This window comes from Chenopodium album, chromosome 17, assembly GCF_948465745.1.
Source record: "Chenopodium album chromosome 17, dcCheAlbu1.1, whole genome shotgun sequence".
NCBI classification, from domain to species: Eukaryota; Viridiplantae; Streptophyta; class Magnoliopsida; order Caryophyllales; family Amaranthaceae; genus Chenopodium; species Chenopodium album.
In genome coordinates, this window is record NC_137850.1 from 39,593,196 (window position 1) to 39,618,882 (window position 25,687).

Genomic DNA, 25,687 nt, shown 5'->3' on the forward strand with positions numbered 1-25,687 from the left:
TTCGACCTCTTCACCGGAGACAATAATAGATAAAACTTCAACCTAAAAGCATCAAATACTGAACACAAGTCCACAATCTAATCTTGCAAGCATTTACAGTATTGGTGGATGGAAAGAGGCTAAAAATCAACTTGAATCTAGAAGAACTGTCAAGGGAAATTCAAAACTCAGTATAACTCTGATTTACATACATTATTCAGCCTTGACGTAAATAAAAGAAAAAAACCATTTGTTCCACTTCATAGCGCACTTTTCTACACAGCAGATTTCCCAAAATTACTAGTTAGAGCTCCAACACTTCTACTGCAAAGGGGAGTAATTATTTTTAAACCATTTAAACTCTCTATTATCAGTATAAGACATTAAAGCCTTTAGCCTTTCCTGGGAAAAGAAAGATAAGATGATTAAGATCCAATGAATGCCATGTTTGCTTTTTCGGGAACTTGAATGTGAACAATATTCCAATAGAACAGAATCATGTTATTCAAAGAGGACAGACAAAAGCAGCGAGAGAAGCAGAAAAAAGAACTAAAATCCCGCGCAAAGTTACTAGAGAACATACTCTGAACATACCAAGAAGTTAATAAATTATTCCATCTCAAGAATCAACAGTAGAAACCATTTGCCAAACCCCATCGACAGCCTCATTCCATAATGTCACATTGTTGTTACCATCTGCAACAGCCAAGATGTTGCCCGTTAGGGACCACGACACCCTCCAGACTGGGGTCTTGAAATCATTCAAGACCTTGCCCTCCCACTGATCACCATCCCTTGCGACTGTCCATATAATCACCATCCCATCTTGTGATGCACTTGCAATTGTGGATTTTGGGAGCCCTAGATTTGGTGCCCAAGCAACGTCCCTAACCCAATCAGTGTGCATTTGGAGAGCTGGGAAGCAATCCATCTTCCAAATCCCATTATTGAGTTTCCAAATCTTCACCGTATTGTCACAACCTCCTGAACAGAGTTTTTGGACAGGATCATGTACTCCAGATGCTACAAGAGCACCAGGAGCAGTGGCGGGTGCCTGTTATAGACCAGATTTCTCACGCACAATTAATATGAAATGAAACAATAATTAAGGGGAAAGCTCGAGTATTTGATTGATTAAGGGTCGAATTACAGATTACAAGTGATAAGCATAACTTTAGGCTATGAGTCTCTCAGTGACTTGAGGTCACAACTCTCACAATGAACTTGTCTAATTTCTGCATAATCTGTCTAACATGCTACTACACTACTTATACTCAAAGCATAGCTAATACATGTGACATTTTAATTAACCAAAATGGAAACCCACAAAGAACATGATTAAAGGAAGTTGCTTTCTTTCCTATTTTCCCATTAATTAACTTTGTCCTGTTCCCCTTTGTTGCTGGGCTCTGCTGCACCTTGCTGCTTCTTCTTGGCGCGCCTCGTATACACCAATATTGGTGGCTGTCTTGCGATGTTGACCCCGTTGACCCAGTCCATAACATCACTCCCCCCTTTGAGTTTCACCTTGTCCTCAAGGTGGAATGACGGAAACCGCTGCTGGATAGCTTCATACTCCTCCCAAGTTGCTTCAAAGTCAGCCAAGTCCTTCCACTTAATTAGGACGTCCAGACCTTGAGTCGTGCCCTGTTGCTTCAGTCGAACTGCCAAGAGTTCCTCTGGTTCGACTATCATCTCCAAATCCGGAGACAAGTGGTGAGGGATGAGGGGTTGGCTGGTGAGATCACCTAGAGCACGCTTCAATTGCGAAACATGAAATACAGGGTGGAGTTTACAATTATCAGGAAGTCGAAGCTTGTATGCTACCCTTCCAATTTTCTCCAAGACTTCGAAAGGGCCATAAAATCGTGCCGCCAATTTCTCAAACGGCCTCCGTGCAAGGGATTTCTGACGGTACGGTCTCAATTTCAGGAACACGAATTCCCCTTCCACGAATTGCTCTTCCCTTCTACTCTTATCAGCGTTCCCCTTCATGATTTTCTGCGCACGATTAAGATTCATACGGAGCTCATCTAAAATGCTATCCCTTTCTCTCAATGCTTCCTCGAGGCTGCCAACCACCGTCTCATTCGCTCCTAAACGCCACAACTTAGGAGGATCTCTCCCATAAACAATCTTGAATGGAGCCATCTTAGTCGAGGTGTGAGGAGATGTATTATACGAGTATTCTGCCCATGGCAACCACTTAGCCCACGTGCGAGGTTGCTCCGCAATAAAGCACCGGAGATAAGATTCCAAACACTTGTTGACGATCTCCGTTTGACCGTCGGTTTGGGGGTGATAGGCCGTACTTCTCTTGAGGTGTGTTCCTTGTAACCGGAACAACTCTTTCCAGAAAGTACTCATGAACACTTGATCTCGATCGGAGACAATGGAAGACGGAAAACCATGAAGCCGAACAACCTCCTTCACGAAATAATCAGCCACCTTAAGAGCGTTAAAAGGATGTTTGAGCCCAATAAAGTGGCTGTATTTTGACAACCGATCAACCACCACAAGCACGGTGTCGATTCCTCGTGACAGCGGTAACCCCTCCACAAAATCCATTGATATGTCTTCCCAAATTGCTTCGGGAATTGGAAGTGGCTGAAGCAACCCAAGTGGATTTTTGGTGGTGGATTTGCTCCGTTGACAGACCTCACATTCTCTGACATATTTCCCGACGGCCTTCCGCATCCCCGCCCAAAACCAATCTGAAGAGAGACGAAGATATGTCTTGATCTCCCCATCATGACCCCCTATGGCTGTGTTGTGATATTCATTCAAGAGAAGAGGAATGAATTTGGAATTACTGGGTAAAACAACCCTACCCTTATAAAAAACTCGATTTCCCTCAAGGTGAAAGCCTTTGGGCCCGTCTTTCCCTCCTTTCAGGCCCACCACGATGCTACCCAACCATTTATCCTTCTCCAGCTCTCTTTCTAATTCGGCCCAATCCACCCAATGTGAGTGGATCATCGTACTCAGCCCAATCTTACAGAACTCATCATCTTCTTCATTCCCCTGCTTCCCCTTTCTTGACAGAGCATCAGCAACGCGATTTGCTGCTCCAGGCTTGTAATGGATCTCGAAATCAAACCCCACCAATTTTCGAATCCACCGTTGATACTCACTCCCCACCTCGCGTTGTTGTATTAAGAACCTCAAGCTTTGTTGGTCCGTTCGAACCACGAACGTTCTACCCAACAAGTAATGCCGCCACTTAGTCACCGCAAGAGCTATAGCCATTAGCTCTTTCTCGTAAATCGACCTTCCTTGAGCTCGGACCCCTAAAATCTTGCTGTAATACGCGATTGGGCGCCCCTTTTGCATCATCACGGCCCCTAATCCAAAACCCGAAGCGTCGGTTTCAACCACAAACTTTTCTCGAAAATCAGGCATTGCTAGGATAGGGGCGGTGGTCATGGCCGTTTTGAGCCGATTGAAAGCTTGAGTTGCTGCCTCAGTCCAACAAAACGAATCTTTCTTTAATTGGGAGGTTAAAGGCTCTGCAATTTGTGCATAATGATGTACAAATTTTCGGTAATACCCGGTTAGGCCCAAAAAACCTCGAAGTTCCTTGAGGTTTCTCGGAATTCCCCAATCAAGAACCGCCTTGATTTTCTCCTGATCCATAGCTACTCCCCTCTCCGAAATTACGTGGCCTAAATACGCCACTTCACTCTCACCAAATTCACATTTCTTCCAATTTGCATATAAACTATGCTCCTCCAATTTTTGTAACACTAACTTGAGATGCTCACGGTGCTCCTCCTTACTCTTACTATAGACAAGAATGTCGTCGAAGAAAACCAACACAAACTTCCTCAAAAATGGTCGAAATACGTCATTCATTAGTGATTGAAATGTGGCCGGTGCATTAGTAAGCCCAAATGGCATTACTAAGAATTCGTAATGCCCTTCGTGAGTACGGAACGCCGTCTTGTGAGAGTCCTCCGGCTTGACCCGTATTTGGTGATAACCCGACTTCAAGTCGAGTTTGGAGAAAACCTTTGACCCATGCAATTCATCTAGGAGCTCGTCTATCACGGGTATTGGGTATTTATCGGGAACGGTTTCCTTGTTCAAAGCTCGGTAATCCACGCAAAACCTCCACGAGCCATCCTTCTTCTTGACCAAGAGAACCGGACTCGAAAACGGACTACTTGAGGGAACGATGATCCCTGCCTCAAGCATCTCTTGGATCATTCTTTCAATCTCATCCTTTTGGGCCTGAGGATACCTATAGGGCCTCACTGAAATTGGGTCACAACCACCCTTCAAGAGTATTGAGTGTTCATGGCCCCTTTGAGGAGGGAGCCCATGTGGCAAATTGAAAACCCCCTTAAACTGACCCAATATTCCTTCCAAAAATCCGGGTGGGCCTGACTGGTTTGGGCTCGGCCCATCACTTTCTAGCTTGTTAATCTCCACCAGAAGCCCTTGTTTCTCCTTTGACAAAACCCTCATCATTGCTTTCAAAGACACTTGGGCCTTTTCTAATGCAGGATCGCCCACAAGTGTCACCGGAATCCCCTCCACCGTGAACTTCATCACATGCGTCTTCCAATTCGTGACCACCGAACCTAGTTTCTCTAACCATTGCACCCCCAAGATTACCTCCGTGTTGCCTAAAGCTAGTGGGAGGAAATCTTCCTCCACCGTGACTCCCCCACTCAACTCCACCTTGACCCTCCTACAAACTCCATCTCCACGGATCGTGTCACCATTTCCCAAGGCCACCAAAAATTCCCCACCTCGTTCCACCTTAATGTCCTCCTCTTCCACCACCTTAGCGGAAATAAAGTTGTGAGTCGCCCCCGGATCCACCATGACTACCACCTCTCTTCCACTCACCCAACCCTTTAGCTTCATTGTTTTCGGGTTGGAAAGCCCAACCACCGAGCATAAGGACGCCTCCACCGGCGGTTCATCCATCACCTCCTCCTCGACGCCTTTGCCCTCCTCCTCCTCCGCTCCCTCACTAACGATCAAGACACTAAGCTCCTTCCGCTTGCACCTATGACCCACACCCCACCTCTCATCGCACTTGAAGCACAAACCTTTCGACCTCCTCTCCGCCAACTCGAAGTCCGTAAGGCGTCGGGTTCCTCCGGTAGAACTCTGGGCCGGGCCTGGGCTGGGTCGGCCCACGTTGACCGAACCCTGAGACTCGGGCGCCTTGGGCCAGGATCTGGGTGGCCCGCTACTGCTATTAGGTAGTCCGTATGTTTGGACTAGCCCACCCCTATTGAGGTTAGATCCTCCTTGGGCCGAACCAACTGCTGAAGGCCCACTAATGGCCCCTCCCTTCCAATTCGCAACAGGGGCTTTATTCTGTTGCACCCTGTTACGTTCCTCAATTCTACTTGCTATCTCCATAGCTCTCTCTAAATTAGGTGGATTAAGCAACCTAAGCTCCGCCTTAATCACCTTGCTCAACCCGTTAATGAACTGCCCCAACATCAAACTCTCCGGAACATCTTCCAAGGGCGCCGCCATCTCAATGAATCGCCGGCGGTATTCCAGCACCGTGCCACCTCCTTGCGACACCGCCAGCCACTGTTCATGTAGGGTGCCGGAGTGCGCGGGTCTGAACTCGTTCAATGTCCGTTGCTTGAGATCCGGCCAACCGTAAAACGGCCGCCTTTTTTGCTCCCACTGAAACCACTTGAGGGCGGGTCCATCCATCGCAACCACCGCGGCCTCCATTTTCTCCCTCTCAGTCAACCCATAAAACTCAAAATACATTTCCGCCCTTGCTGCCCAATTGTCCGGATCCGAACCCTCGAAAAGGGGCATCTCCAGCTTTCGGTGTCTCCAGTGGCCGCCGCCGCCGCCGCCTTCTCCTCCGCCTTTCCACCCGCTTCCACCGCGCCACCCGCCAGCCTCTCTAGGAGGCGAGTCCTGTTCGGAGTTACCCCCTACCGGTGTCGCCACCCGTTCACCCTCCTGTTGCAAGCTATTATCTCCTTCGTGGTGGTGCGCCGGTTGTCTGAGTGACTGCTGTGGTGCACTCTGTTTCGCCGCTCTCATTTCTTCCTGCAATTTGGCGACCTTGGCTCGGTCTATGGCCCCCTGATTGTTGATGTCGTCTCGGAATTGGTTCAAGCGAATTTCCAGTTTGGTGTGAGTGGTTTCCAAAGCGCCTTCGATTTTCTTCCGTTCTTCCTCCATTGCAGCTTGGACCGCCGCTGCGACCACTCGAGTGAGGCTATCACCCGGGGATTGCACTTGTAGTTTGTCTTCGATGGAAGTCAACTGACTTTTCAACTCGGTGAGTATCTCCTCCACGGCACTAAGCCGCTGCTCCGTGTTTCCGTCCATGAATCGTACTGCTCTGATACCAAGATGTTATAGACCAGATTTCTCACGCACAATTAATATGAAATGAAACAATAATTAAGGGGAAAGCTCGAGTATTTGATTGATTAAGGGTCGAATTACAGATTACAAGTGATAAGCATAACTTTAGGCTATGAGTCTCTCAGTGACTTGAGGTCACAACTCTCACAATGAACTTGTCTAATTTCTGCATAATCTGTCTAACATGCTACTACACTACTTATACTCAAAGCATAGCTAATACATGTGACATTTTAATTAACCAAAATGGAAACCCACAAAGAACATGATTAAAGGAAGTTGCTTTCTTTCCTATTTTCCCATTAATTAACTTTGTCCTGTTCCCCTTTGTTGCTGGGCTCTGCTGCACCTTGCTGCTTCTTCTTGGCGCGCCTCGTATACACCAATATTGGTGGCTGTCTTGCGATGTTGACCCCGTTGACCCAGTCCATAACAGTGCCCAAGAAACAGAGGTCACGCCAACTGGATGAGCTTGGTCTATCTTATTTGAATCCCAACCACCATCAGACCTCATAGTATAGACCATAATATTCCCATCTGATGATCCGCTAGCAAGGCAAAGTCCAAGCTCATGAGGCGCCAATGAGATTGAATTAACTGAGGTTTTGTGATCATCAAAGACATGAGCTTGTGACCATTCATTCTGATTACCTTCCTTCCAGATTATGACCTTCCCATCATAAGAACATGAAGCTAGGATCGACCCAAACTTAGGATGAGCCCAAGCAACCTGCCAAACTGGGCCTTGGTGACCACTGAGGGTAGCAAGGTGCTGGTGGGAATTGTTGCTCACCCCAATTATCTTGATTGTGTGGTCAGATGATGCTGTGGCTATACGTTTTCCATAGTAATCCATTTGAAAATCATGTACTGTATCTTGGTGACCGGTCTCAATCTTCTGTATTCCCATGGTTTCTCACTGACACGAACTACCCTTTTTTCTGTGACAAATTGACGATGCAGTTGTCAATGATTGGGAATCCATAAATGAAGAAATGATTTGAAATCACAATTGAAACATCTGTCTATAAACCATGAAAGAATGCTAATTTCCACAATTACTTTAAAAAAGAAAGAATCATAAAGCAGTCAATTGGCCAGCCTATTTAAATCTGAGCTCTATTGCTCTTAGCAATTACTGTATGAAAATTTCAATGAATTTTGAATTGGTAAGATCAAAAGATAATCTGAAGCAAATTACTCATAAATGGCTAATATAGCAAAGAAAAAAAATACTCTTCTGAAATATTCACCCTTATTTCATTTCTCCTCGTCTCCTTCCAAAGCTCAACTATACAATTACTAACTTTCTTTCTCTCTATTCAACAAGGCAGACTTCCCCCTCCCCCATATATTCTCCACAGTGTTTGCCAGAGTCCATACATAAATGTAAGTATGTTAGTATATTGAAGAATCACTAACCGTCAACCCACCATCATTCTCTTACGGTGTGTTTGGATAGAGAAAGGGGAAGGGGATAGGATGCGAGGGAAGTAAGATGAATTTCCTTCCAAATTTCTCCGTAGTTGGAGAGATCAAATTCTTACAATTTAACCCCTCCATTTCTTTCCCTCCAATTCCTTCTCTTCCTCAATTGTTATCCAAATGAAAGATAATCTATCCCTTCCTTTCCCTCTATTTTCTTCAATCCAGTTTGTCAGCCGACACCTTCAACAAGTTAACAGGGCTAATACCTCTCCGTCCCTTGTCTATTATCAATGCCATATTTATTTCAGCTGTTCTGGTTTCACGGTCATCGCAGAAGTCCAGCTACCCCCCAATCTCCCATACCATGCAAATGAAACTAAAGTTGAATAGATGTACAATATCCATCCTCTCTAAATTACGAGTTTTTGTAACAGGAATTCCTAATTTTAATGGCTTAAATCCTCCCCCTAACCCCCTCCCTTTTTGCTACATTAAGCACTGACAATTCCAACGAATACCAAGACCCAAGTCAATTATCAATCTTCTTTATACACTTATAAAGTTTCGATTCTTCCAAAAATCATCAATTTAAACCTTCAATGTCAGAAAATAACCCCAAAATAAAAAAATTAAAAAAAAAAAATCAAATTGTTACAGCTTGAATTTACAGCTCATAAGATAACGCAACAGATTAAAATTGAACGAGATATACCAATGCGCATACTGAACCGACAAATTCATAAAATCGAAGCAATATATCTTAAATTGAATAATCAATTTATCTATAATCAATTTTTTTTCAAAAAGGATGAGATCATAAACCCTAATTGAACTCTTCATAAAAGGAAATAAATATCATAGAATCGAAAAAATCAATCACAAAAGATCAAAAAATTGGAAATTATAAAACTTAAATCGAGACGACATAGCATGAAAAAGAATAATTATAAATGCAGATAATTTAAGCCCTAATTAGCGAGCAGCAATCAATATTAAACAATGAAACAAACAGAAAAAGATGTGAATATAAGAAAGAAAAAATCAGATAAAGAAAGATAGAACGATAGAGATAAAGGGATGTGAGGAAAAACCTGGAAAAAAAGCTTCGAATTTTGATATTCAATGGCGTTTTCTAAAGTCTCGCGACAAATGTTGTAATATTGGTGGAAAGTCTGGAAACTTGCAATAGTCAACTCTAGCTTTGAATTTTTTTATGGTTCACAATTTCATAAATAACTAGCCTTTAGCCTGTGCAATACACGAGTTATTTATTGATATACAATATAATTTAATTTATTTTTTATAATATGATTTTATTGGAAAATGAATAGTTTTTAAAAGAGAAGAAGGGTTGAAAAATACTCGAGTTAAGACCACAAAAGGGTCTAACTTCTTGGAAAATATTGTGTTTGGGGTCTAACTTTTTCTTACTTTGTTTTTGGGGTCTAGAATAGTTTTTCTGGTGAGATTTAATTAATTATGTGTTAAAAAATTTAGACCCTTAGTTAAAAAACTTGGACCCTTCTGATTAACCAATAAAATAAATTTCTTTTTTAAAAAAATAAAAATAAAACAACCAATCAGAAAAATAAAAAAACTTGGACCCTTTTAGTATTCTACTGGTGTATCACCCGGGCATTGTCTCGAGATGTTAATTTGAGTATTTTTTTTTCTTTTAATAAAGTGTTTCAAGTATTAATAATTTGGAATGTAATGCTAAATATTGAAGAGAATATAAAGAATACTATGTTCTCTTTGTTTTTGAGTTTGGATGCAATTTTGTATTCAACATATAAATACATTTATATGGAAGAATAAAGAACAAATTATTGGTAGTTAAGATGGTAAGGCACGTGGTGTTTATTCCACGAGGTTTTAAAATTTGACCCATATTTTAATAGTTCAAAAGATTTTAAAGTTTGACCCGTATTTTTACAATGGAGCAAAAAAATATGAATAGAGGGAATATTGGCTAAAAGAAGTGATTTTTTTTTTTTTTTTTTGTTTTTGGAATTGTATCACTCCCTCATTTTCATAATAAATTCCTCACTTTTACATACTCCATCCAGAATAATAAAAATAAAGGGGGAGAAAGATAGAGAAATACTATGGTGTAACTTCTTTACCTTTTCATAATTTTTTTATACTGCCATATTTTATGATAGTTTTTTAAGTCAAGTAGCAAACCAGCAATAACAAACTTGTGAGCCAAAATTGAAATTTATTATTGAAGAAACAATAAAGTAGCAAACCAGCAATAACAAACTTGTGATCCAAAATTGAAATTTATATATTATATAATCAATATACAATTTCACATTACACAATGCAATACTACCAAATCATACTATATATTGGGAAATATGTACACATAATTTTATATTTCCCCATACATAAAAATATTTATCTAGCTAGTTAATCTCACATGATTCTCATATTTACAACTTTCTCTTCAAGATGTATATGAAGGCAAATAATAGTTAACAATTTTTATTTTTTGGTTTATACATGTACTGACTACTCTAAGCTCTCTACCTCATTTGGAAGTTGAGTGTCCTAATGCAGTAAGCGTACAAGAAGGCGAAAAACACCGTGAATCCAACCAAAACCACAGCTACTGGACCCATAAAATCAGGCTCATACCCGAAATGTATTTGAATGTAATCTTTAATCATTGGATCGGGTGTCATCCCGGTGCCTTGGATCGTCTGTGTTAGATCACCATATTGTGACACGATCAGCCCGTAAACTGTCCATGCCACAGGGCAGATCCAGTAGTACCATACCCACCATTTTGGTATTTTCTGAAATACACAACAAAAACATACAAATATTTAGTTTCCTATATATATAATCTGTTATGCTGATGTTTGAAAACAGGAAGTTGGTAAAGGACTTACTGGTCTAGGAATGAAGAAGCCGGAAAAGAGGTTGAAGAGAGCGTAGAAAGCAGCAGCAAACACGGAAGCAACTTGGTGATTTGGTGTTAGGGAGACGGTCATCATACCGTAGTAGGTGAAGTAAAGGAAGGAGAATAATGTGATAAAGAAGAACCAGAAGAACTTTCCTGCAGTCCATTGGAAACTCACCATAGCATACACTATGATTGAGTAGTATGCCGCTTGCACGAATATGTAAGGTATTTCAACAACAACCTTTAAGACCAAAATTAAGTTCATGTTAAAATATATACATCCTAAATGTACAAATTCAACTTATAACATTATGTTAAGTTATCACAAGTATGCTGAACTTTGCGCTTACCTGTGAAATGGCGTATGGCAATGCAGAGTACATTCCTGCAGCTCTTTCTCTATAGAAGACTGTTCTCTCAACAGCCACCACAGGCTGTACTGTTCCACAGTTACAGATTCCAACGAAGAGTACAGCAGCATACATGGCTCCGATGACTATGGTTAGATTATTCGCGTTGTCCCTGTCAATTTAAGTCATAAAAATTGTTAATAAAGTCTAGTCACTTATACTTGTTTTTTCTCTATCTGGAATTAGTAGTCACATATTGTAAATGGTATGTGTTAATGAGATAATGCGACTACTAATTCTGAACTGAGGGTGTATAGAAAAAGGTGAGACATTGTTCGGATGAAAAATAATACTTACAATTTAGTTCCAACTCTCCAAAAGATAGCTCCAACAATAAGAGCAGCAGCCAAGGTGAAGAAGTATCTGACAAGATTATAGCTAGGACTTCTCCAGTAAGTCATCCATTGCTTCCAAAGGCATGATTTGAATTGGCCCCATAACGATTGAGCAAACTCAGTCGAGAAGTACAAGTCTTTTGCTCCTGCTGGTGGTACACTTAGTTCCTTTACCAGTGCCTTGTTTCGTCTGCTCAACAGTTATGAACACATAGTTAATACATGTAAATGGTAAAATCAGTATCATGTTAATGAAATTTGGAAAGCGAATTTGATCAACTTACTGGTAAAGTGATGATGACTTATAATACTCAGCAAAGTCCATTTCTAGCCTTACTTCAGCTGCGATAGAGCTGACTTCTAGCATCCATGTTGCAGGGTTGTACTTCTCTTTAATTTTTGGGACTCCGGGAATTGACTAAAATGATTTGAATAATATTCTAGTTAGATAATGTATTAAGTTAATATTTGCACAAGGTGTTGAAAATTAAACCATAGTTACCTCAAAATACTCGATGACCTTGTGTGAGTTTCGGCCTAATGGCCCTGAGTATATAACTTGTCCTCCTCTTTTCATCAAAAGAAGCTGGAAAACATAACCATTGTACATTATTAAAGATGAAAGTGAAATAAAACTAAATAAACTTTTCTCTAAAAAGAGTGTTAAATACCTCATCAAAAGCTTCAAAGATATCAATACTAGGTTGATGAATTGTGCAAACAACAGTTCTTCCTGTATCGACGGTGTTTCTTACTGTCCTCATCACAATGGCTGCAGCCCTTGCATCAAGACCTGAAGTTGGCTCATCCATAAAGATGATTGAGGGATTAGCAACAAGCTCAACTGCAATGGTGAGCCTCTTCCTTTGTTCTGTTGATAACCCTGTTATTCCTGGTAACCCTACTATTGCATCCTTAAGGCTGTCGAGCTCTACTAATTCCATGACCTCATCAACAAAAACCTAGCAGATAAAGGTAATAAAAGTCATTAGTTTCACATCACATGTACAAGGCAATGTCTTCATTAACAGGAAAAAATAGTGTTAAGTTAGTATTAGTAAATAACATTTTTCGACTTTCAGTTCAGTAAAAATCAGGTGAAGATAACAAATTTATCGGAAATGAGTCCTTACAAGTTTTTCTTCCTTAGAGACTTCTTTAGGGAGCCTGAGGAAAGCTGAGTATATCAAAGACTCTTTGACTGTGACTTGAGGAGAATGGATATCAGTTTGTTCACAATAACCAGAAACTCTAGCAAAAGTTTCTTGTTTTTTAGGGAAACCAGAGATTCTGACATCGCCTTCAATGTAACCTCCTGTCTTTCTTCCAGCTAAAACATCCATCAATGTTGTCTTTCCAGCTCCACTAACACCCATAAGAGCTGTTAGAATTCCTGGCCTAAATGCACCAGTCACTTCTCGAAGGAGTTGAAGCCTATCTTCTGGCACCCCTTGTTCCTTCATTTCCTAATATTGCCAAAAATTAAAGATAAGAGTTTAGTAAACTATTTCCTGAAAAAATGCATTGCATTGATCAACACATACAGGACAAAGAGTTCACTCACCGCAGGCATGTCAACGAAGTAGCTCACATCGTCGAAGGACATAGCAAGTGGAGTAAAAGGGAGGACCATGCCTCTCTTAGGAGCAACCCCATTTGTCACCTCAATAGAAGCATCATCATTTCTGCTAAATCCGTTGGGATTGGACCGACTCATTATTCTTTGAAGTGCCAACTCCCCTGTAAAAGTTTTTGAGACACAACATGAATAACCAAATCTAGGCAATTTCAATACTTAACTTGGATGTGTAATTGTATATAATTAATGCTCTTACTTGTATTGTTTCCATCAGCAGAGGATAAGTTCTTCTTATGCTTTTTAACCGAGTGCTCATCTTCCATGTCATCTTCATCCTCTTTAGCGATTGTTGCTTGTGGCTTTCCAATGGCTATTTACATAAAAGGGAGCAATAATTTTAGCTAAAGAATGATACATTTTTGCTTCATGTCATTTGAAAAACTCGGATATACTTACGATTTAGGTAGGTAAGTGCAAGAGTGTAGATCAGATTCAAAACTACAATAAAGCCAACAAGGCTAGCTGCTCCAATCCAATACCAATTTCTGTCTGTGAAGACACTGAAGTTCTTTAGCACTTGTACACCTAAAGGAGTTACACCATCTGATGCCTGCAGATTATTTCAAAAAATGTCAAAATCTAAGTTTATATTCTAAGCTATTTTAATGATAGTGTCATGTAATTGAATGGATGACATTAAAGTTGCAAAGAAATCTTACTGGCTTGTTCATCCAACGCGGAGCAAACATCTCATTAACAGCAAGAGCGTTGAATGCATATGATAAAGGTGACACCCAATATCCCCATTGCAACCAATTGGGTATTAAGGCTGATTTAAGATGTAAACACAATCAATTTCTATTCCAACATATAAAGATTATGAATTCTAAGTAAATTCAGAGGATTTGATATGAGAACTAACCTTTAGGAAGGATGAAACCTCCAAGCATGAACATAAGGAGGACACTCAGAGCTCCTCCGGTATTTGCAATGATCATAGTCCTACACAACCCGGCTGTAACACGAAACATTCCAGAAGCCATTTGTTGAATAAGGAACACCAATAGAAGTTGCTTGAAGTATCTGAAAAACGGAAGCAAATCATGTTATAATAGACTGTTACATAATGTATATACTCCTATATGAAAGTATTTGTTGAACTTTTATCATACCTGCTAGCTTCGGGTGCAAATCCAATGGAATAGTATGTCATAGAAGTCCAAACAATAGATTCAAAAATCGATATTGGAATACCGAGCAAGAAACTTGGTAAGGTGAAAGTCCAAGCAGGGTGAAGAAGAAGATCCCTATGCTTATAAAACACAGGAAGTCTTTGCATGATCATAGCCATTTCAGCAAAACCATTAAACATGTTAATAATCAGAGTGAAAATCAGGGCTCCCATGTATAAAGCTCCATCATTCTCATTCCTAGTATGCATCTTAGTTCTTATGAACACCGTTGATGTAATGATCGCGATAATCATGATTTGTATAGCCTTGAAAATGTACACAAAAGGGTTCCTCTTAATAAGCAACCATTCCTTGTCAAAAGATGCCTTGAGAAGTTCTTTGTATGGGACAGAGTATTTTTTGTATACTAGAGCTGCCTTGTGAGATTGGGCCTTGTCATATGGGACCGAAAGCTCGTTATCTTGTCTTAGCCCAACATGGAACCGCTTAAATCGGGTCACAAATTCAGATACCGGTATGTACCTGTATGGCTTGCTTGTGTCGGCCCAATATTGTTCCTGATCCTTTTTTGAAGTAACCTGTAAACACCATTTGTCACACGTGGTTTAGTATTATTCGCAACACTTTGACTTTCACGTCTGACAATACATAACTTTGACCATTGATTTATGTAGGCATGGGTTTATATATTTTACCTCTTGGAGGAAATCGGCTGTACCCTTTCGTTCGGGGCACCGAAACCCACAACTTTCAAAGAACTCAACAACATGTTCTCTAGGGCCTTGGTATACAATTTGGCCTTCAGATAATAAGATAATATCGTCAAAGAGGTCAAAAGTCTCAGGAGCAGGTTGAAGCAGTGACACTAAAATGGTTGCATCAGATAAATGGGCTATTTGTTGCAAACACTTGACTATTTGAAAAGTGGTAGAACTATCCAGCCCAGTTGATATTTCATCCATGAACAATGCCTTTGTTGGGCCCACAATCATTTCACCTGCAATTTTTTTTAAAAAAGGATAAAAATACACTAATTCGTTAGGTGCTAATTAATTTAGAATGAACACGGTCTATTTATATAACTGTTATACATAAAATATTTAAAATTTATTGAGATTAATATAGGGTTACCATCAACGGGGAATAGGTAACTATGTAATATGGTATGAACTTTAATTATTTGTTGCGAATATAGTGTCGGGGTACCATCAAAGAAAAATGGTCAATTATTGTTGTTACAACATCACATATATTGGTGTTATTTTCATCAAAAGACACAATTTAGCCATTTGTTGATCAATATACATCATTGATTAATATCAAACCACACAAATAAATTCTTCTAGGCTATGCTTTTATCTTTATTGAAAGGCTAAGGTTAAGTTAGCATTGAATCAATTAATCAATGGGGGATTAACAAACATAAAATAAATTCCACGTTGAAAATAATAAAGGATAAAATAGTATAGTAACTAGTCATTTAGTCAATATTATTCATAAATACTAAATAGATGTGAAAGTACGAAAATGACCTGTGGTGACACGTTTCTTCTGTCCACCAGATATACCACGTAGCATGTCATCACCAACAAGAGTGTCTCGGCATATATCTAGTCCTAGAATCTGTCCCATAAAATATTATGTCAGGCAATGATATGAAAAATAACTTATTAACAAAATATTTTAAGTATGTATAAATTAATAGCTAGATAAGACCATCTTTATTCATGTTAATCTCATATCTTGACCTACCATTTCTAACAAAATTACAACACTTGTTCACTACCATAAATATTGTGTGGCAGTGTGTTACATACTCTCAGAGTCAATATATTACGGTATGAATGCATTTGGGTGTAAGATGAAGGTGCTCATTTTATAATCATACTCGTATCATTAATTTCTGACATATATAGATAGATATTAAAAAGACAAAGCTATCCCTAGAAAGAAGTAAAGTACGTAATATTGGATAATGTACGTTATGAATGGAGAAATTATATTGAGAAAGTTTCATAAAAGATTATATCTCGATTTTTCACTAAATTTTTTTATAGGTTATATGACTTTTTCTATTATAATACCAATAATAATAATAATAATTACTTGTTCCGTCTCAAATTACTTGTAATATTTTGACTTTTTACACTATCTCACATCTCACTTTGACCATTTAATCTAATTATTATATGAAAGTCAATGTAATCGTATAAGATGTTGTTAGGTCTATTTTAATGTATAGTTTATTAATACTATCCTCGTTTCATATTATTTGCAATTATTTGACATAAAGTAAAGAGAAAAAATATCTAATTATTGCAAATAATATGAAACGAAGGTAGTACAAACATTTTATAGCTTTTATAAATAAAATATATCGATGGTCAAATTAATATGTGTATCAACAAACGTGTTCAGTCAAAATGTTGTAAGTAAACTGGGAGGGAGGGAGTACTATTATTATTATTATTATTATTTCTAATTTATTTTCAATGTGTCGGTTATGAAAAATAAATTTACAGAACTGTGGAGTTGAGAGACGTTGATCGATTTGGTGGCTTCCACTTCAACTTGCATGAAGAAGAAGAAAAAGAGTGGTTCACCAACCCAAAAAGGAAATTCATACGACAATATCTCTAAATCTAATACAACTAGATAAAAGTATGACCACTAGCTTATAAAAATCCATATCTGTCCATAAGAATATAAATTAGTAGGTGAGAACCTACTTTTGACGATAAAGGTCAAAATTTTCATTATTTTGGTGCTGATTTTTTCAACCTTATTCTGGCTGCTGATTTAGAGGGGACCGTAGTCAATAAACAAAACACCAAATGCATAAATAAATACAATTGTTATCGTATTGACAGTGTAATTTAAACTAATTTTAACACAAGAGCTAATAAATAATAATTTAACTTACCCTAAGGGTGTAGTCCACAATAAGATTACTTTCAACTCCTTCCATAGCAGTTGCCTGAAACAAATATTAAGCCATTATATTATTTTCGCATATACCGAGTGATAAAATAAATTTAGATAAATGAAAAAAATTAAATTTGTTTTCTCATGATTGATATATATTATAAATTATGAAATTTACCTTCATGAAAAGATCAACTTCTGGATCAGGCTTAACACCATGTTCCTTTTCTCTCCTTGCAAGTTCAGATAGGAGCTCTGAATATAATAATTAAATTCACGATTAGAATATTTCTAATAAAAATACGTATTAATTAATTTAAGATAAAGTTAAATAATTTACCATAACGAGAACCAACTCCTTGGCAACGAGCAGAAAAATCCAAAGTTTCTTTGACAGTCATAGATCCAATGTGGACATCATTTTGACTAATGTATGCTGATGTCTTTTGTGGTACAAATTCATCTAACCTATGTCCATTGTAACTCACTTCACCCTTTACCTGTTCATAAACCGCCACCAAACATACGTGTTATACGAAGTATATACATACTAAATAAACAAGTAATCGCCATGATTATTCGTATTGTTGGTCCATTCAACTAAATTTTATATCAACCATAACCGTAGTGACGTAATCGTAATCATAATGATATTATTAGAAACAAGTACCTTCAAAGAAGGGTCCAGCTTTCCAGCGAAAGCTAACAAGAGAGTTGTCTTTCCTGATGAAGGTGGGCCTAACAATAAACACATCCTGCAAAATAAAATCTACCATAAATTTTCAAACATAGTTTAATAAACCTCTATGTTACTTACTGTATTTACTATGGCCAATTTTGTCAACACAAAAGTTGCCTCATTTTTGACATTTTTATATAGTCACATGATTTACCATATCTTCATTTTGTCTTCTTCAAACTTATAAATTCACTGTACTATAATAGAGTACTTTATCATTTGGTAAACTTTTTTTTTATCTTTCTAATCTTCTTTAATGTTTTTGTAACCGTCCTCATATATATGTGTGTACCAATATGTACACATATCATACATCTACGAATCTACGATAGTGTGATACAATATGTGATACACGTGTGTTAAGTAGACTATGTTTTAATTTACACATATCAGGTATCACATCATATGGAGGTATATGTACACATTATTGTGCTTGTAATATGAAAGGAATATATTATGTTCGGCTCATAAATATACCTTGATGGCTTAACAATGCCGGATATATCTTTAAGGATAGTGAGCTTTTTCCTTTCAGCCAGTCTAATACCAATCAAACCAAGGATTCCTTCAGCAAAATTACGAGCAGCATTTGGTAGGGTTGGAAGAGCTCTTGTACCAACATAACAATCTGCTTCTACCGTTAAATGCTCAAATCTTACTTCAATTGTTGGAAGCTGAATCCCAACTCTGTGATAATCATTAAGATAAGATTAATCATAATTTGAAAGATATAAAAATAAATAAAGTTGGTAAGATGACAAGTGTTAATTTGTTTAATTATATATTGGGGTGGGTATAGAATATTTTTATAAAAAAAAGGTCCAAATTCTCTAAACATTGACACCAAAAAATTATTGATATCCGTAACTACAATTTAGATTCTTCAATTATAATCATTTTAAAAAAAATTAGTGTTTATATCAATTGAATTAAGAATTTTACTATTGATGAATCAAGGGTCAGTTAAAGTTTCATTATTTAGTTAATTTGAAAAATATATGTAATTTTTTCTAATTCTTACTCCTATTATTAATCACCTTGTATGCCCTTGCCCTTAACAATAAAGAAAGTTAGAATAACTTGGAAAATTAATTTGGACGGAGGGAATATAATTTTTTAATTAAAAATCGGAAATAGTCAATTTTGAATGACTTGAGTCCACCATGTTGATGTGATATAACCTTGACAAAAATAGATGAAAAACAAAATAAAAAAAGACAAATGTTGAAGTTTCATTCTTTTAGATAGCTTTGAGAAAGCAAATTATTAACTAATTGATTGAAATGTATGCTCTTTTATTTTATTAAATTACAAATGCTTCACAAAAGTAGCAACCACCAACAATAATTAGTGAAAAAGATACACGGAAAAGCAATGTACAAAAGCTATACAATACAATGCGTAAGCAGGTTTCCTTGAACATGCATAAAAAATTTCATGCATTATAAGAAACACGAGTACAAATTTCTTGCAAGTTGCTTAATTTTATAACAAATCCATTTTAACAACCACTAATGGTAGTCAATGACATAGGTCCACCAATTGTATTATTAACATTATTTTGTCATATTCTTTATTCATTATTATCCATTTTGATTAATCACCTTTCACTACTAAAAGAATTATATTTGTTATCCCTGTTTTGAATTAGATTTTACATTCTTTCTTTCGTAATCAGTTATATAACAGTCTCAATAAATTTCTCTTTGTGGTAGTTCAATCGTTATCGTAATTTCCTTACTATTTTAACCTTGGAAGATATATGAATATCTAAACAAATTCATCACGACTCATTATTATCATATGAAAGGTAACTTTTTCGAAATATGACTCATACTAACCTCATAACTAAAAAAATGAAGTTCCTTTTGATCAACAAACAAGATTATAACATACTCACAACCTCACATGCATACCTAACTAAAGAAAAAAGCTAAAGAACAATCATCAAACCATATTGATATATTATTTTTCAAGTAAAATTAATCAGTAAAACCATATAACATAATATTAGATTTATAATTAAAAGAAAAAACTTACTTATCAATTCTGTCTTTAAGTTTTCTTAAGAACTTTTCATTATCTTCCTCAGCAACTCTGAACAATCTATCAATGAACTCAATTTTATCATTGACATCAAGCTTCCTAACATCAACTTCTTTATGAGAAATCTTACTTTGATTTTGACTTTCAGCATAAGATTTAAGGACACTAGTCCTTAACCTATTGTAAGTAGGAAGTTTTTCAAGGGCAGCCCATGTTAATGCTTCTTCATCTTCTTCATGTGCCCTTACACTACGCCGCGATTGGCTACTAAAAACATCCTCTACTCCCCAACTTGAGCTCATGTTTCTGCTTAAATTTCTGCTCATATTTCTTCCCCAACCTCTGCTATTTCCCTCCATTTTTTTCTATTTATTTCTTGGGTAATTGAAGCTTAATGCCCTGTTTTGAAACAGGGGAAAACAGGGGAGAAAAAACAGGGGATAGTTTATTTTTATTTCATGTAATTTGACCCTATTATTTTTGTTTTTGGGTTACTTTATTCTGGAAGATTTTCTTTAATGTGTAAGGATAATTTTGAGGGATATATATAGTAGAGTTAGGAATGGGAGTTGTTGGGGTTGTATTGTTTCTTGGAAGGACTTGGTCATTCTTTTTCATTAATTTAAGTGGTAAGTTGGAAAGTTTAAATACCCTAAGTATGTTTTTATGACTAGTGATGATTAGTGCGCAATTTGTCAATAATTGTAAAAATAAAAAATTGATCACCTTTTACACTTTTATATTAGTATTATACTTATACAGTTATACTCTTGGTTAAATGGGGTTCGATAATTTAATTTTATTGATGTTGAAAAATGAATTGGTCATAGGAATATGTATTACGGAAGTGTACTTTAAACTTGTAATACATTGATGTTGTGATTTTGATATTTTGATTGACACAAAATTCAAAATACGAATTGTTTTTTATTGGATTAAAATGAAATAGTGAGAATGACTCGTAATAAAGACTATACATATCCTAATTTACTTTTATTTCTAAGATGATGGAGAGTTTTTTAGGTTTTTAACAACTAACAACTGTACGGCGTGCACGCTAGATTTTTGTTTTAGACGACCCTAAACACGAAGGGAAGAAAAAACTCCGTGCAGAATAATATTTAAAATTATAGAATTAATCCTAACCATATTTTCACTCAAGGAATTATATAAAGATAGCTTGTCATAACATAATTCAAAATTATAGAATTAATCCTAACCAAAATTTCCCTGGAGAACAGAAGAAATACACTGGAAATTCTGTTAAAATTAAGTGATCAATGATTATACGACCAAACTACTTCCTTCGTTCTTTTTTTATTGCACCATGAGGGATTTCACGCTTGCCAATGCATTACTTTAGCTATTAATATCTTTAATTATACTTTTGTAAAAATTATAAAAATTATTATAAAATAAGGGGAAAAGGAGAAGATTGGAGAGAGATATGGAGATGGTAATTGTGTTGTCTATATTCATCCATTTCATGACCATCTATATATATACAAGATGTGAACATTGCAACTTATATGGACAATGAAGAGTCCATTCATGAGAGGGTTAATGTGGACTAATGACAAAGGAGGGTTACAAGGATGCTATTAAAACCATACTTAAGGTAGTCATAAAAGAGATAATTATAAGCTTAATGACCATCCATAATAACATATTTTATAACACTCCCCCTTGGATGGTCATTATCTAAAAATAGAATAATGCGCATATATGCTGCCTCATTAAAAACCTTTCTAGGAAAAACCCTGTGGGAAAAACCATGGATAAGGGAAAAAGAGTGCAGCGCGCAATTACTCCCCCTCATTATTATATCACTGAAGATCTTTGAGATGACGCAATCCAATACGATAAACTAACTTTTTAAATGTTGCTGTCGGAAGAGCCTTAGTGAATAAGTCTGTTAAATTCTCACTTGAACGAATCTGCAATACTTTTATATCTCCATTCTTCTGAAGATCATGAGTGAAGAAAAATTTGGGTAAGATGTGCTTTGTTCTGTCACCTTTGATGTATCCTTCCTTAAGTTGAGCAATACAAGCTGCATTATCCTCATATAAAGTTGTCGGTGCCTCCTTCCCAGATGATAAACCACAAACCTCTTTTATGTGTTGAATTACCGACCTTAACCATACACATTCACGACTAGCCTCGTGAATTGCTAAAATCTCAGAATGATTGGAAGAAGTAGCTGCAATAGTTTGTTTCATAGAACGCCACCATATGTGAACACATATCCAGTTTGTGATCGACCATTATGAGGATCAAATAAATAACCTGCATCTGCAAAACCAATCAAATTTTCTTTGGACAACTTTGGGAAAAATAAACCCATATCCTTCGTACCTTGAAGATAACGAAGTAAATGTTTAATTCCATTCCAATGCCTCCGGGTTGGACATGAACTAAACCTTGCTAATAAATTAACCGAAAATGATATGTCGGGTCGTGTATGACTTGCAAGGTACATTAGTGCTCCAATTGCACTAAGATATGGTACTTCAGGACCAAGAATTTTTTCATTATTTTCCCGAGGTCGGAATGGATCTTTCTCTACTTCAAGTGATCTTACAACCATAGGGCTGCTCAATGGATGTGCTATATCCATAGAAAATCTTTTAAGAACCTTTTCTATGTATGTTGATTGATGCACAAGGATTTCATTCTCTAGGTGCTCTATTTGTAACCCCAAGCAGAATTTTGTCTTTCCAAGATCTTTCATTTCGAACTCTTTCTTTAAATAATTGACAGTCACTGAAATCTCTTCAGGAGTTCCAATGATATTCAAATCATCAACATACACCGCAATTATAACAAATCCTGATCCAAATTTCTTTATAAAAATACATGGGCTGATAGGATCATTCTTATAACCTTCTTTTAACAAATACTCACTTAGTCGGTTATACCACATACGCCCAGATTGTTTCAATCCATAAAGAGATTTGTTCAATTTAATACAAAAATGTTCTCGAGAACTAGATTTTGCTGCTTCTGGCAGTTTGAATCCTTCTGGGAGCTTCATGTAAATGTCATTATCCAATGGGCCATATAAATAAGCTGTGACTACATCCATCAAACGTAAGTCAAGTCCTTCTCTTATTGCCAGACTAATCAGAAATCTAAAAGTAGTTGCATCCACCACAGGAGAATATGTCTCCTCATAATCAATACCAGGTCTTTGTGAGAATCCCTGTGCAACTAATCGTGCCTTATATCTTACAACTTCACCCTTTTCATTTCTCTTTCGCACAAAGACCCATTTATATCCCACTGGCTTTACACCTTCAGGTGTACGGACTACAGGTCCGAATACTTCTCTTTTTTCAAGAGATTCTGCTTCAATTGCTTCTTTCCATTTTGGCCAATCATTTCTTTGTCTACATTCTTCAATGGATTTTGGTTCATGATCCTCATTATTATCCATGACATCTAATGCTACATTGCATGCAAAAACATCATCGACGTCGATTTGATTTCGGTTCCATGTAATTCCTGACATGATATAATTTGTTGAAATTTCTTTATTATCAGGTACCTGAATTTCTTCCTGTATCATGTCTAAATTCTCTTCTGGAGATCCTTCGGAAATTGTTTCTTCAATTTGACCATCATCAATCAATGCTCCTTTTCTTTTCCGAGGATTCTTATCTTTGGAACCTATTGGTCTTCCACGTTTCTGACGTGGTTTAGACTCATTAGCAAATTTATTTTGTCCTTCCGGGACATCTATTTTAAATGGAGCATTTACAGCTGGAATATGTGACTTGGTCACTCTTTTTGGGTCAGCAAACGAGTCTGGCAATTGATTCGCTAAACTTTGTAAATGAATTATCTTTTGAACTTCCAGTTCACATTGTTTAGTTCGAGGATCAAGATGGGATAATGATAATTCATTCCATTTAATTTCCTTTTCCAGCTCTCTTTTTTCTCCCCCTAATGTTGGGAAAAGTGACTCGTTAAAATGACATTCTGCAAAACGAGCCGTAAATAAATCCCCTGTTGTAGGCTCAAGATATTTAATTATTGACGGGGATTCAAACCCAACATATATTCCCAACCTCCTTTGAGGACCCATCTTAGAGCGTTGTGGTGGAGCTATTGGAACATAAACCGCACATCCAAACATTCTTAAATGGGAAATATTTGGTTCCTGACCATAAACCAATTGTAATGGGGAGAACTTATGATAACTTGTTGGCCTAATGCGAATTAGTGCTGCTGCATGTAATATAGCATGTCCCCAAGCAGAAATTGGTAGATTGGATTTCATAAGCAATGGTCTAGCAATTAACTGAAGACGTTTAATTAATGACTCAGCCAGACCATTTTGTGTATGAACATGTGCTACAGGATGTTCAACATTTATCCCAATGGACATGCAATAATCATTGAAAGCTTGAGATGTAAATTCACCAGCATTATCAAGCCGAATAGTCTTAATAGGAGTATCTGAAAAATGTGCCCGTAACTTAATCAATTGGGCAAGTAATCTCGCAAACGCCAGGTTACGAGTTGATAACAAGGACACATGTGACCATGTAGTTGATGCATCAATTAAAACCATAAAATATCTAAATGGTCCACATGGGGGATGTATGGGCCCACAAATATCTCCTTGTATACGTTCCAGAAAACTAATTGATTCAAAATTAATTTTAGCTGGTGATGGGCGAATTATTAACTTGCCTACTGAGCAAGCAGCACATGAAAAATTATTATGAAGAATCTGCTGGCTCTTCAAAGAATGTCCACATGAATTCGTAATTATTTTTCGCATCATTATTGAACCGGGATGGCCTAACCGGTCATGCCAAACAACAAAATTATCAGTAAACTTCTGGTTTACTATAGCATGAGTTTCAATAGTATTGATTTTTGTGTAGTACAAACCACTAGAGAATAAAGATGGGCACGGGCCGTGCCCGTGCCGCCGCGGGCCGTGCCTGGCCGTGCCGGGGTGGTGCCCGTGCCGTGCCGTGCCGTGCCGGCTCCGCGGCGTGCCGTGCCGTGCCGTGCCTGGGATTGGCACACCCCAGCCCACGGCACGGCACGGCCCACGTGCCTAGCGGGCCGTGCCGTGCCGGGCCGCGGGCCAAACCGTGCCGTTTTTTTTTTTTTTTTTTTTTTTTTTTTTCTTAAAAAAAAAAATAAATGTTAAAAAAAAACGAATTAAAAACAAAAATGCATATAATAAAAAAAAAATACTAGTGCGATAATCCGAAAACACAAAAAATTGAAGAATAACTTATTTTATTATATGACGGTAGCCGACTAGCCGGTACGAATATACGATAATTCAATAATACAAAATTACAAAATAAGTAATGATAATTAAAAATCGTACAATAGTGTATGAATATTGAATAACTTCATTTATTATACGGAATACGAAGTTCGATAATACAAAAAGAATACAATAGTGTATAATGTAAATATGTAATCATGTAATTATTATTGGTCGTCTTCGTCTTCGCCTTCGTCTTCATCTTCGTCTTCGTCTTCGTCTCCTAGAGGTTCAAGTTCATCCGCCAATTGAGTGGATTGAGAACTAAAAGAAGTCGACGTTCCTTCATCGTCGTCGTTTTGTGCATAAGTACGATCTTGAGAACGAGTTTCGGCATCCAACCAATCCTTGAAGCAAACACACATTTCAAGTGTTTCGGGTTTTAGTCTTGTTCTTCTATCGTCTAGAACTCTTCCCGACGCACTAAAAGCTCTTTCGGAAGCAACGGAGGAGACTTGGATAGCAAAAATATCA

The 25,687-nt window shown here is 37.4% G+C and overlaps 2 protein-coding genes across 2 annotated transcripts; both read right to left on the reverse strand.

Moving 5' to 3' along the window:
* Positions 1-413: 413 nt before the first annotated feature.
* LOC145589670 (protein transport protein SEC13 homolog B-like) lies at positions 414-8,995 on the reverse strand. Its single transcript, XM_081646335.1, has 3 exons — positions 8,865-8,995; positions 6,785-7,286; positions 414-1,033 (listed from the first exon to the last, which is right to left on the reverse strand). The coding sequence occupies exons 2-3, from the start codon at positions 7,253-7,255 to the stop codon at positions 599-601; spliced, it is 906 nt and encodes a 301-aa protein (XP_081502461.1). The 5' UTR covers positions 7,256-7,286; positions 8,865-8,995; the 3' UTR covers positions 414-598.
* A 1,034-nt stretch (positions 8,996-10,029) lies between these two features.
* Positions 10,030-20,470, reverse strand: LOC145589667 (ABC transporter G family member 35-like). The gene is made up of 22 exons (XM_081646331.1): positions 19,909-20,470; positions 18,346-18,555; positions 17,800-17,884; positions 17,470-17,629; positions 17,308-17,384; positions 17,128-17,181; positions 15,737-15,827; positions 14,900-15,201; positions 14,184-14,782; positions 13,934-14,094; positions 13,731-13,840; positions 13,468-13,621; positions 13,268-13,381; positions 12,997-13,172; positions 12,566-12,898; positions 12,104-12,394; positions 11,935-12,018; positions 11,717-11,850; positions 11,395-11,622; positions 11,038-11,209; positions 10,674-10,928; positions 10,030-10,577 (listed from the first exon to the last, which is right to left on the reverse strand). The coding sequence occupies exons 1-22, from the start codon at positions 20,271-20,273 to the stop codon at positions 10,305-10,307; spliced, it is 4,428 nt and encodes a 1,475-aa protein (XP_081502457.1). The 5' UTR covers positions 20,274-20,470; the 3' UTR covers positions 10,030-10,304.
* Positions 20,471-25,687: the final 5,217 nt, after the last annotated feature.

Coding starts and splice junctions, on each gene's coding strand:
- LOC145589670 (XM_081646335.1), bottom strand. CDS start 7,255: ATGGGAATACAGAAGATTGAGACCGGTCACCAAGATACAGTACATGAT. Junction 1,034..6,784: donor GCGTGACCTCTGTTTCTTGG/GCACTGTTATGG, acceptor GGTCTATAACAG/GCACCCGCCACTGCTCCTGG.
- LOC145589667 (XM_081646331.1), bottom strand. CDS start 20,273: ATGGAGGGAAATAGCAGAGGTTGGGGAAGAAATATGAGCAGAAATTTA. Junction 15,828..17,127: donor TTGTGGACTACACCCTTAGG/GTAAGTTAAATT, acceptor TTTATGGGACAG/ATTCTAGGACTAGATATATG. Junction 11,210..11,394: donor TGGAGAGTTGGAACTAAATT/GTAAGTATTATT, acceptor TTAAATTGACAG/GGACAACGCGAATAATCTAA.